Source organism: Labeo rohita, chromosome 20 (assembly GCF_022985175.1).
Source record: "Labeo rohita strain BAU-BD-2019 chromosome 20, IGBB_LRoh.1.0, whole genome shotgun sequence".
Classification (NCBI taxonomy): domain Eukaryota; kingdom Metazoa; phylum Chordata; class Actinopteri; order Cypriniformes; family Cyprinidae; genus Labeo; species Labeo rohita.
The window spans coordinates 2,902,397-2,916,135 of NC_066888.1; the positions used below are offsets into that span (position 1 = coordinate 2,902,397).

Consider the following 13,739-nt stretch of genomic DNA (forward strand, 5'->3'; position numbering starts at 1 on the left):
GTGGTAAACTCTAAAAATAGCTCAATCCAAAAGTATTGTTTGAGTAACACATGTTGAAAATGAGCAGATTGGCTGTTGTTTCATTAAATTATGAGCCGCTTCCTCTAAAAAGCTGTTTGTTTAGCGTAGTGAAGCCTCTCTTCCATTGACATCTATTCAAAGAAAACGGCCTCAGGTCTCCTTTCCCAAGTACTGCCAGACCGGAAGCGTTAGCTTTAGCCGTTACACTTTTTCTGGCTAATGGTTGCAGGCTTGCCATCTAGTGGCTTTGGAGCAGCTGCAGGAGCTTTGATGACAACACAGCTGTTTCACGATTTGCCAGATTCACTGCATGACAACAATTATGTGTGTTTCGGGTTTATTCTAACATCCTTAGATCCAATAATGCTCACAAATCTGTTTTTAGAACAGTAAAAGCTTTTTACTGTAGTCGCAATGTTAAGTTGAGTCACATATATCATAAACCACTGACACAAGCATATGTAACCCCCCACTTTATTAGTATTTAAATAGTATATGTTTATGTTGAACTTTATTCTTGTTCAGATGGCACTGTATTAGGCAGTATATGAAAAGTGTTCCTGTTGCTTATAAAAAATGCTTCTGAAATGTCTGTGTATTTGACAAATATTGCATTTAATTCACTTCATCTGTGATAGAGCATGTAAACACCACGAGAGCTTTACTAACGAGAGCAAAAAGTGTCCGACTTGACGCCTCCATTTTCAACTCTGCCCTTGACAACTCTCGGCTAATCTTGCTGATCGCCGTCTGTAGCCGTAGTTCAAGTCGAACACACCTATTGTCTCTTGTCATGTATTGTACGTATATATCCTCTGTTAGGTGAGTTGTTCTATGTCTGTAGTCAAGTCAAGTCAAATCAAGTCTTTGTTCATTGTTTTGTAGTGATGGAAAAATAAAGCTTTGCGAAGCACCAAGGCTTTCTCCTCAATTGTATGGTAAAAAGGTTCATTACTCCAAGCTTTTTAAGACGGTGGACACTCACAACATCTTGTGGTCAAAAGGTGAAAAAAGCTGACTTTGCGTCCCAGACAACCTAGCCATTTTTGGACTGGTTTAGATAATAAATTCGTTTGTGCTATGAAAACCTGTATAAAGCAAAGAAAATATCAAGTCTATATAAAGTCTATATATAAGTCTTCATGTCAGTAATTGTAATACACAGTATGAATAATTGAGTCTGTGAATAAATTTGTGGAAAAATTAGGCAAGGCTGTACGCATATATGATCAAAATAACTGAAGATTATCATAGAATGGTCAGTTAAAGTGTCTGTGAACCTGGAATTAATACAAAATGAACATAAAACTACAAATGCAAACATTTATTCATATTATGATTTATTCTTATCAAAGAAGTGAGTGACACTTCTGTGACCCTTGCACAACTGCGCAAGGGGTTTGCGTTATTTGAATCAGAATATGAAGCAGTCACATAGCTGTTTGCGAAAACGAAGCCTCGGACAACACAGATCACGTGGTTTTGGCAAAAAGAATCAAGCTCTCGCACAATGCTTCACTGTGAGATTTTTTTGATACAGGCTTTGAAGCCTTAAAGTTGAACATCACATCACTATTGTTTTGTATTTTGGATTTCACTTTGGATATTATAATAAACTGCATTTGGATTCATCTTCAACTTCCCTTCAGTTAATTACAGAATACATAACCGCAACTATGAATCCAGCAGATCATCTAGTCCATCTTCGCCAAGAAAAAATGGCCCATAGAGGCTTATGTGGAGAACTTTTGTGAACTTCTTACCAGGTGGACTTTAATGAAACTTTCTAGAAAGACATTTTTCGCTTTGGTTTGTGTAAAGACATATCATGTTTGATGCCACACAATACCCCTCACTGGACTTTTGTCTGTTATATTGATTTTGCTTTATTTTTGAGTGGCTCTGCACTTACTGTGGGAATCACGGATAAGGGATCCCGTCACGTCACGTCACTCAAGAGCCTCTTTACAAGATGGCTGTCTTTCAAGAAACTTGTCATGTAATGGCTGCCAACCCAAAGACTGTTTACAAAATAGCCGCCACTCATGAGACCGTTCACAAGATGGCTTCCATTCCAAAGCCTGTTTACAAGATGGCTGCCATCCCAAAGCCTGTTCATAAGATGGCTGCCATTCCAGAGCCTGTTCACAAAATGGTTGTCCTACAGAGTCTGCACCTGTCATGGTCACCATTGCAGAGCCTTCTTCCCGACATGGCTGCCATCGCTATGGCCCTCACGCTAGAGCCTTGCCAAGCCATGGTCCCCATACCAAAGTCTGACCTTCCACGCCATATCATTGCTGCCAATCCAAAGTCTCTACCCATCATGGTTGCCAGTGTGATGGACCCACAACTGATGTCAGTGTGAGCGGCTGGCTTCCCAGTGATCCCTCTTATTTTGGTAAAATAATTAACATTTTGCATATTCTGCAAGGTGTATGTAAACTTTTGACTTTAACTGTTTAACACACTCATCTATCTATCTATCTATTTAATTTTAATGTTGTATATCTCAAACTAAAATAGAAATGTTTTAATAATGGCACAGATTCAGGTTACACTTTTTAAGGTTTACAGTGGGTTTTTTTAAATACTTATTACTTAAAGCTTCCCACATTTTCATTTTAAGTTGGAATAGAAGAAATTACTTTAACACCAAACTAATCTTCACAATTAAATACATAGAAGTGGCACATTTTTATTTAGTTATACATGAAGATAAAAATATGAATTTAAATAAACTAAACATTAAGATGTTTTGTGATTACAACATCAACATTACAGCTAGAAACTGTTAGTGATACAAGCTAAAAACAATATCTATGCACAACACTTGAATGATCTACACACAAGCTCTTAATACACAAAAGCATGATGCACAGCAACAAAGGCCATTAGGCCTGTTTCACTCCATGTACACACACTATGCATAAGTGAAGCAGCAGTGTAACTATATAGAAAACATAGTAGTTTTTCAGTTACTAAATTACAACCATAAATTCTGAAATCGTATTATCGTGGTTGGGCCATTGCCAATTGTTACAAACTTGATCATGAAATGTAATTCTAAGTACTGGGCATAATACACTGTAATGCACTGCTTTTATGTGCGGTGTTAAACAGCTTAATATACTATTCTCAAAGGACCTCAAAAAACACAAGATGAGCACATTTCTTTTTTTAAAACAATTCTAAAACTATTCTTTAAAAAATGTTAGTGTATTTAATGGAACTCAAACTGTCACAAAATAATTAATTTATGAACAATTAACATAATTTGTAATGCTTGTGTCAAATGAACAAGGCCCACTGTCTGTATAATAGTCAACAATTGACTATTATCAGTGCAAAAAATACATTAAATATAAAAACGTAAAATGAATCAGTTTGTTTAAATCCAGACCTTTCAGATACTTAATTATCTGTCTTTTTTGTACTGCTGCAAACCCAGCTTAATGGACTCCAAGGCTGTTGGACATCTACATTCCTGTTGTTGTGGCCTGAATTCACATATATGTTTCAAGTGTCCTGCCCATCACTGTCCTCCTGCTGTTGGGTGGCTGGCAGGTTGCCTGGATAATCTAGAAGTGAAATAGGGTTTTCCTTTGCTCCTGTTTGTTCCTTCTCACGTCTAGTGACTCCTCTGCTGCTTGCCTTTGATGATATTGTCTGACCCCGGAACAGCTGAGCCTGACGTTGACAGAGACCCACTTTGCTGAGCAATATGAAGACATCTCCTTGGAAGGCCTTCGTGAAGATGGCATATAGGAAGGGGTTAGCACAGGAATTCAGAGGGTAAAAGAGCACCAAGAGGATCTTGGAGTTTGACACAGTGATAAGTGGGTGGTCCAACGCTGCAGTCATAGCATAAAGTGAAATGGGTGCCATGCAGAGGAAGTCAGTAAAGATGAGCACTGCCATACGCTTGGCAATATTGGTGTCTTTGTTGGCAGACTGATGACTGGGATTGTGAACAGCACAATAGATCTTAATGTAACAGGCACAAATGACCACAAAAGCCAGGATGTTAAAAACAAGTACACATAGGATGTAGGTCTGGTCCACAAGTGTCTGGGTGTCCATGGGCAGACAAATGCTGACCTTCTGGTAGCTACTGACCCCAATGAGAGGCATAAGAGCCAATAATAGGCAAAAGATCCAGCCTACCAGCATGATGACTGAAGCATGGGACAGACGCAACTTACGGTCCAGCCGCATGGCGTAGGTGATAGCATACCAGCGTTCCAGAGTAATAGTGGTTAGGGTGTAGACTGATAGTTCACTAGCAAAGACAGAGAAGAACCCAGCTAGGTTGCACCCCGGACCTGTCTGCCAATCAATAGCATGATTATAGTATTCAGAATGTGTGTGGAGGTCCACAGAGGCAATTAGCAGCAGGTAAATGCCCATACACAGGTCAGCAAAAGCCAGGTGACACATTAAAAATCTTGAAACAGACAGTTTGTAGTGACTGGTGAGCAGCACCAACAGTACAAGCATGTTGCCCAACACAGCAAGCAAACTGACAAACCACACAGATACCCTTAGAAAGCTGAAACCCATGATGTCCTCACATGGGTTGAACTCATCAGGAGCAGGAAAACAGGCAACCTCCTCTCCCTCCTCACACACAATATAGTCATAGCGGCTGTCAAACTCATGGCTGGTGTCTTCCTGGGGGTTTTTCAGTGTTTCACCAAAGCCCACATCATCGCTGGGGTGCCCGCCAAAGTAGGTGTGGTAGTGCAGGCTGCTGTAAAAGTCCTGGTGGTCATAGGTTTCTCTAAATAGGTTATCACCCAAATCGATACCAGGTTCCATGCTGCTGTGCAGGCCAGGAATAGTAAAAAGTCCCACAGACCTTTTTTGAAGTTGGTTATACCTGGCAGTAAGGTTACATATGATGTCCTCTAAGTACCTGAAATTTAAAAAAGCAAAAATTCTTATGTTTCCATGTCAGAAAATACACTTTTAAAAAGGTCTTAAATTTTTGCATGCTCACTATAACTTCCATAATGTTCATAATTTCTAATAGAATTAGGCAACTAATTACATGACACAACAGTTCTACAAGGATTGGGGGAGGGGGAAGGGGGGGGTTGCATTAAATAATCAAAGCACAAAAACACAAACCCTCTTTTTTTCTTTAAGTTCTTGAATGCACAGCAGTGGCTGGGGTAGGTCAGGTCTGCCGTAATCATGTGTCTGAAAGTTTTGATTGGTGGTAGTTTTTTGAGGGCCCAGACATTCCGAGCACAGAGTTCCCGAAGTGACTCCAAGCCTCTAGTTGGTAGGGAAGTGACAGCTGATTCTGATACATCACTGATGAGAAAAGAAGACAGCAGACTTTCAAAGAAAGGCTACGATATGCAACAAAATACTCCAATGTTAAAACACTTGTGGTACTTTAACAGTGTTTTTTTCCCCCAAAAGTGTTGGACAAGTTTTGTCTTGCCTGTTTGACCAATCATTACATAGAATTGATTCTCAAGACAAAAATATCTGAATTAAAATTCCAATTTTTTGATAAACAGATCAGATATTTTCTAATTTAAACAGCACTCATGGCACTCTTATATACAATACTCTACTAATACAAGAACTAATTATAGTGCTGTTGTTAGTGCATTCTAGTACAATATTTGGTAAACAGTTGGTTAAGCCTTAAGTGAACGTAAGGTGGGACAAAATATGGATACATTGTCAACAGATGTGCATTAGGGCTTGCAATGTAAATGCAGGCTTAGGGTAAGCTGTGCTGTTTCAGTATGACCTAAAGAATAAATGTAACACTGCCCGTTTTGTTTTTCTCTGAAAATCATCAGTCCTCTCTATATAGGATTATAACCCTCAGAGTCAAAAATGGCCATTACGTTATCAGCCTGTTGTTGTTTTTGTTTTAAACGGATGTTCCAAAGAGCCTATTGTGCAACATGAGTTTAAAATTAAGAAGAAGAAGAAGAAAAAAAACGCTTGTCTGTTTTTTTCATTTTGAGATAGTTAGCCAGTGACCTCATAGCAATGATTTCACACTGAGCTGACTCCTGAGAGGGTAGCTAAGGGGCCACATTATTAACTTATTAAAGAATTATGATTTCAGCAGGCCCACATTAGCAGACAGATAAGATTACTATAGTCAACATCCTGCATTCAGATAAGAATATATTTTTGCACTACAGAAAATTGTTAGTAACACCAATCAAGAGTATGCTAGCTTTATAAGATCTGTTATGAACAGAATAAGCATTGTCAAATCAGTAAAACAACCTGTTATTTTCATATTTTGAAAGAGAAAATGTTTTCTATTAAAAGTGTTAAAGAATAAACATGTAATTTAGTGCATTTTTGTTATATGACACATGATCTAATCTCTAAATGAAATTTTTACAGACATGTACCAAAAATTAAAGGTCATCTTTATTTAGTTTCTCTCTCGCTCTCTTCTAATTTTTCTACAAGCAAAAAAACACAGCAAAATCATTTATGGACAAGGGCAGAAAACCCTAAGAAAAAGAGCTCAGAGAGAACTACAGACACTGAATCTCAAGTGCTTTCAGGACGAACAAAAGCCACTCACAGGAGCATTGGCCCACTGCTAGTCCCAGCAAACATTCTCTCATCCAGCCTTGTCAGCTGCTTATTTCTATGCAGGTACCTGCAAAGAAAAGGAGTGAGAAAAGGATCGGTTTGGTGACTAAATATTAAAGTTGAATTTAAAAAACAAGATTTTAGTGCTTGTTAAGGCACAAAGAAACCCACACACCTAAATTATTTAGTAGGTAATTTGTCCCACAATATTTGTGCTATATTCAATGAATTATACCACAAACTGTGCTGCTTGTTGAAAATAGGTGCACAATTATTTTTTATAAGTGATCAGACGTTTGCCATTCACCTGGTAGATGGCAAAATCCTGCTACCATCAAAGAAGGGATATAAGCACACACAGGAACAATATCATAAAGACTCTTTGGGGCCAGGAAGAAACCATCTAGCAAAATTAACCTCACTTTTTTTTTCTTTAGAAAATGCAGTCTCCAATAATTTTATTCTTAATACACTATTGATAGCTGCTCCTTTAAATATACTGCACAACATTTTAACTTATTTATTTACTTATTTATTTATCCCTGGAAAACAAGACAAAAAATACAAAATACCGAAGGAAATTACTATGTGCAGTGTGGTTTCTACAATAACATGAATTTCACAACCATGCTGGATGAATTCTCCAGTGCAATGTAACAGCCCAAAAAGCTTGCTAGGGGGCCCCACCTTTACAAGCAATTTAGCAACCCAGAAATGGAGATTTACTATTACACTTTTATCAGGTGCTTTTGTCCTGGTTTAGCAGTCCAATATAAACATGCAAAATCAGAGGCATTAGCAAGAGAGTACAACTTAGGGGGAGTTTGAGATATGACATTAATATCCTGTATTCTCAGCAGAGGTTAATGACACAAGATTTGCGAAATGACAATAGTAAATATTATGCCCCCCACAAAGTGTCTACTCGAGTACACTCAACTGTTTGAGAAGACAATAGCATGGTATGCTTGCTATTTAATGCTATTAAGTGAAAGAATAGTTTAACCAAATATGAAAATCACATAAGTATTTGTTATTATTTATGTTGTTTTTTTCAGTGGAATAAAAAAGAACATGTGTCAGAAAAAAAAAAAAAAAAAAAAAAAGCTCCATACAACAGTCTGTACACTTCAACCCTGTTCCTAGAGACATCCTGCAGACTTCAGGTCCAACCCTGTGCCAACACACCTGTCTGTAATTATTAAATAAATATAAACTTGATTAGCTGGTTTAGTTGTGTTTGACTAGAGTTGGACCTGAAATCTGCAGGATGCTAGCTTTCCAGCAGCAGGGCTTGAGACCCTTAAAGCAAAACAATAGCTTTTTGTGAGCTACAGACCATATTGTCCATTTTGGTCTGTTTCTTGGAAAATCATACAAGTTTAAGAACTTTGGTGGTGCTTTTGGTGTTTTTGGAATGATGTATGGTAAGAGGAAAAAAAGACAGGTTTGTAATGTAATTAAAGTGAATAAATAATGATAGTGTTTCATGTTTGGGTAAATTTATTCTGTTAATGATCAATGCTTCATAAATGTGTTGTATCAAAATTGTGTATTTATACATTTTTAGATCAACTTTTAGCACTTAATTGTTTGAATTTGTGTTATACAATTTTTTATAAAGAACTTTACACTGAGTCCAGCTTTGTGCCATTGAAAGCATGATGTTGGACTTTCGTAAAGCCATTACTGTACAGCCTCCTGTTGAATAAAAAGCAAAAAATAATAGTCATGTCTTTGTGCAAAAATCTTTGTAATAACAGTATCTACTTCCTGTTCAGTATTTGACAAGTATGTTTCAACAGCCTCTCCAGTAGATAGCGATGCTTGAGTCTCTCAGTATATTACAAATAATTGTACCAGGAACTAGAACAGAATTACAAATAGCCTGCACTAAAAGAGTTTATTTTCATTTAAGCAATAGAATCCTTCCAAAATACCTATAAGTAACAAAAGTTACACATAAATGGCAGCTCAAAATGAGCAAAACTCATTTTTCTCTGTTAGTATGACAAAAATGTGCAAATGAGGGAATATGACAAGACTTACACTGACAGCAGATCATTGGTAATGCCAAGGAAAGCGTTAGCTGGAATTTCAGCAATATAGGGATTATCACTTAGTTCTCTGCAGGAAGAGCAGAAATAGATTAAAAGAATACCTTACTGAAACACTGATCTATATAAAAACTACTGCATTAGAACAGTCCTCACAGTAGGAAGTATGAGTCATCAGCCTGGATATTGGTCAGGTCAGGGAAGATGGTGAGGCCTGTGTTGAATAAGCCTCTGAAAATACAACACGTTCTGGTTATTATTTCAAGGTCTTATGCATTGTCCACAGTGACACTGGTTTTATTGCTAGAGGTAACTGCACTTTTGGTTGCTAGTAAGTTTTCCTATTAATGAGTCCCCTAATGTTATTGCTGGGCTGCCTAACTAACTTTACTTTTGAACCCTGAAGTACACTCTAAAAAATGCTGGGTTAAAAACAACCCAACTTGGGTTATTTGGCAACCCAGCGCTGGGTAAATATTAGACGGAACACACGCTGGGTTATTTTGACCCAGCTGGTTGGGTTGAATGTTTTGACCAAACATGCTGGGTTACTTTATTTAAGTCAACTATTGTTTAAAAATGATTATATTGCTGGTTCAAAATGAACTGGAACTTATAAAAAACACAAACACAGAATTACTAGAGACAACAGCAATAATCAAAAGATGAACATTTATTATTAAGCAAGAACACATGGTATTCGGTTATAATAATAATAATAATAATAATAATAATAATAATAATAATTCTCATGTCGGTGTGTCGCCGAAATCTGAGCTGCTGTTCGCCGAGGTAACTGCAAATTTCAGACTTCAGCCTTGCATTTCACTCGTAGCTTAAAGATGCCGTTACTGACTCAAAAACCTGCCCATAAAAAATAGTACTGACATTAGAGAACATAATTTATTATTATTATTGCTAAATTAAACTCTGTACAATAACGAATAAAGTGCATTTATTTTATGCAAGGCAAAAGGCATTTCCATCCTGCGAAAAAAACATTGGTGATGCAGCTGACTGACATCTCATCCTTATGTTGATGTTATAAATGAAATAAAATGTATACAAACCTTTATTTCGCTGAAAAAGTGCACCAAATTGGTGGTGCTGAGAGGGGCTCTCTCCTGTAGAGGACTCAAAAAGCCTGTGCTCTGACTGTAACTCAGCAGCTGGGTTGTTTCGTTGGAGTAAAAAAAATAACCCAGTGTTAAAAATGACCCAGCAACATAGTTACAGAAAATCTACCCAGCACCTGGGTAAAAATATGATGACCCAACAAGTTGAACCCAGCATTTGGATTAAAAAATATATCCCAGCACCTGGGTAAAAATATAAAAAATAACCCAATAAAATGACCCAACAAGTTGAACCCCGCATTTTGGTTAAAAAATATCCCAGCACCTGGGTTAAAATACAAAAAAACAAAAAAAACAAAACAATAAAATGACCCAACGGGCTGAACACAGCTTTTGAGTTAAAAAAAAACCCAGCCTTTTTTTAGAGTGTATGATGTACAAAGGAACCCTCAAGGAAATAATTAAAGCAAAATGTCAGGGATCAAAAAAATTAAGTAATCCTCAGATGCCATGTTTGTTTTAGCAGAGTTTATGTTGTGGAGAGAGCTGCAGAATGAATGAACTGCATGTATAGCCAATGGGAGTAAAGCCTATGCTAAGGGTTCTCAACCCACGAGATCTATTTTCCTGCAGAGTTCAGCTCCAACCCTAATCAAACACACCTGAACAAGTTAATCAAGGTCTTTAGGATCACTAGATCAAGGTTGGAGCCAAACTCCACAGAAAAATGGAGCTTTTGAGTTGAGAAGTAGTTGCCCCTGGTCTATGGCAACTACACACTGCAGATTAACTAGATCAGTGGTTCTCAGACTTTTTATACCAAGGACCACCTCAGAAAATATTTGGCTCTCTAAGTACCACCATAATGACCAGCATTAAAATATAGTAGTGCAGTAGGTCTAACTATTCAGCTACAGCTCTGCACAGTTCAAAAGCGAGGCAGTTTTATTCCTAATAAGAATATTTATTGTTGTCAGCCATTTTAACATTGTAAATACATGGTTTGAACATTAACGCTGCACAGTGCTAACAAACAGGTAAATAAAAAACTTAAATAATGGTTAAATTAAAATGTGTTGTACCTAAAAGTTAAATAAAACCTGTACTGTACATGTAAATGTAAAAAATAATATATAATAAAAAATAAAAACTTTACTCAAATAAAGATTAAATTGTATTGTGTTTTAACATTAATTTCTATTTAATTTAGAGATTTCTCTGCGTACCACTAGAGGAGCCTGAGTACCACTAGTGGTAATCGTACCACACTTTGAGAACCACTGAACTAGATTAAACTATGAATTTTTGTTCTTTTGTTTAAATGAACAATATGACATTAATTGTGATCTCTGATCAATTAATCAGCAGAAGATATTTCACTACCTGTACATGATGTCATTACGAGTAGTCCTGAACCAAAGTTGTTCAAATAACAGAGGTGCCACCTTGCTACTATGGTTTCATAAAGCAATCTAAAGCTAGCTGAGTTACATGTAAATGTACAGTTTTTGTATTTATTTATTTATTTTTTTGGTTAGGGATAAACCTCAATAATTTTTTTTTTGCAATTTGCAGACAAAGAAAAACAAACGAACAAAATTACAGCATGTAGACTGTTTTGCTCACAAATACTGTAATTTAGGGAGATTCTTAAAAGCCTCTGGATGGATGAATGTCAGATTTCTTGTGTTTCTTATTTCTCTGAAATGAGAGAGAGAGAGAGAGAGAGAGAGAGAGAGGAGAAATTACATGAATTGAAAATGTCCTTTTCAAAGTGATTGAATGAAAGAGATAGCGCCTAGAGTATCTCAGCTGGATATTATGCTTGAATCTAATAGAATTAATTTCACATTATTTTTTGCAGATGATGGGAACAGTATTTTGATGTACTTTGCTCTTGCTCAGTTTACTCAGGCAAATATGCTAAATGAAAGCATATTTTCTAGTACAATAAGATAAATGCTCAAGAAAAAAAGTACAGTGTCAGGACAACTCACTAAAATGAAGAGTATATTTAATCAGGGATTCATTGCTGGTATTGTTGGTATCTCAAAAGGTACAAATATGATAGGTTGTCAAAGATAAAATTCTGAAAAGTCTGATGCTTGTGATCTCATGAGTATTTGTATGTATTTCATGTTTTCTGAATATGCTGTGAATAAAATAAATACCAATAAAAGAAAGAAAAGAAAAACAGCTTAAACACACCACATGTATGATTTTATGTGATTCATTCATTTATTTTATTATTTTATTTTTATTATGTCAGGTTAAAGGAGAAGTCCACTTCCAAAACAAAGATTCACATATAATGTATCACCCCTTGTCATCCAAGATGTTCATGTCTTTCTTTTCAGTCGTAAAGAAATTATGTTTTTTGAAGAATTTCTTTTAATTTCAGCATTTTTCTCCATTTAATGGACTGCTATGGTGCCCAGAGTTTTAACTTCCAAAATGCAGTATAAATACGGCTTCAAGTGATCCCAAATGCGGTTGTAAGCGATCCCAGCTGAGAAAGAAGGGTCTCATCTAGCAAAATGATTGGTTATTTTCATAAAAATAGTTCTTGACAGTTAGAGTATGTTGAAAAACTCCCATCTCATGTTCTCCCTCAACTTCAAAATAGTCCTATATTGCTGTTTTACCATTTTTGTTAAGGGTGTTTGATCTTCTTTGCATGTTCACTTTGCGGTACTTGTGTCGGTACTACTGCAGCGATGTAGGATGATTTTGAAATGATTTTTGAAGCTGAGGGAGAAAATACGATTGGAGTTTTTCGATCCTTCTTCCTCGGCTGGACTTGTTTACAACCGCATTTGGGATCGTTTGAAGCCACATTTAAACTGCCTTTTGGAAGTTCAAAATTGGAGCACCATAGCACCTGAAATGTTTTCCTTAAAAAAAAATAATTTCTTTATCATTGAAGAAAGATAGACATGAACATCTTGGATAACAAGGGGTGAGTACATTATATGTGAATCCTAGTTTTGGATGTGGACTTCTCCTTTAACTGGAATGTATATGTGGATTTTGGATGCTTTACTTACATATGAGTAAGCTTTCTCAAGTTGTAGAAGGAATGCTTTTCTAACCTGCTCAGAGAGACATCCACGGAAAGATGGCTAAGGAAAGAAGGTAGAAAATCCTGAGTTTTATAAAAAATACAGGGTTATTTCAAACTGCCATACTTCAGCAGAAAGACAGAGAGAGAGAACCTCCTTTCAGTCTTTATGATGAAATCAGTCCATGTTTTCAGTTTTGTTGTTTCATAATGCATTCAAGTAAGGCAGAATAAAAGCAACTGTAGCACACTACATTTCTTTAAACACAAACATTTACAGTGTCCACAGACTACTGTACACATACATATGTAATATATATAATGTATATATATAATTTGCAATGATAACCAAACATAAAAATGACTATGAAAGGGTGTGTTATCCCCTTTAGTGACATCAGGACAACAGATTTCTTTGTCTCTTCAGTGGCGGGAATTTTAACAGCTGAGGTGAGTAAGTTGGTGACTCTTCAGTTGACAAATTTTCTTTGTATGACTTTGCTTACTTGCTTTGCCAAAGCTTAACATGTCCACCGTGTTGGCATAAAATATGCCGAAAGTGATTAGAATACAGTATTTTCAATATATGTACGTTTAAATATACCAAATTCTCTTCAACAACCAGACTAACTATTTAGCTAATCACAGTTTGTTGTAAGATAATGTGCGTGTAATATAATTGTAGCTAAAAATGTCCACCCTGTCGTTGTTTCCAAAATGTCCACTCTGTCGGCCACTGGTTAGGGTGGACATACACATGACAGGGTGGACACAGCATTCATTTGTAGTTAAAATTGCAATAAATTAATTGCTGTTCTCAGGACAATTATAAGTAATATTGACAGAGAAATTTAGACATTTGTTACAGATAAATGCATTAAAAAAATCAGTGGAGTGGATGGCACCCTGTGGCTGTTTGTGGTACAACGCCTTAAA

General features: G+C 36.5%; 1 protein-coding gene across 4 annotated transcripts in view; it reads right to left on the reverse strand.

Annotated features, from left to right (window-relative positions):
• Positions 1-2,716: 2,716 nt before the first annotated feature.
• tshr (thyroid stimulating hormone receptor) overlaps positions 2,717-13,739 on the reverse strand; it is a 38,679-nt gene continuing 27,656 nt past the window's right edge. For 3 of the 4 annotated variants that reach the window (XM_051139419.1, XM_051139422.1, XM_051139421.1), the window contains exons 3-10: positions 12,790-12,864; positions 11,369-11,443; positions 8,823-8,897; positions 8,659-8,736; positions 8,242-8,310; positions 6,599-6,676; positions 5,155-5,343; positions 2,717-4,939 (exon numbers count right to left, since the gene is read on the reverse strand). In XM_051139419.1, coding sequence (XP_050995376.1) covers positions 3,541-4,939; positions 5,155-5,343; positions 6,599-6,676; positions 8,242-8,310; positions 8,659-8,736; positions 8,823-8,897; positions 11,369-11,443; positions 12,790-12,864 — 2,038 coding nt within the window. In that variant the 3' untranslated portion in view covers positions 2,717-3,540. The remainder of the gene's footprint in view (positions 4,940-5,154; positions 5,344-6,598; positions 6,677-8,241; positions 8,311-8,658; positions 8,737-8,822; positions 8,898-11,368; positions 11,444-12,789; positions 12,865-13,739) is intronic. The other variant, XM_051139420.1, reaches the window with a different exon arrangement.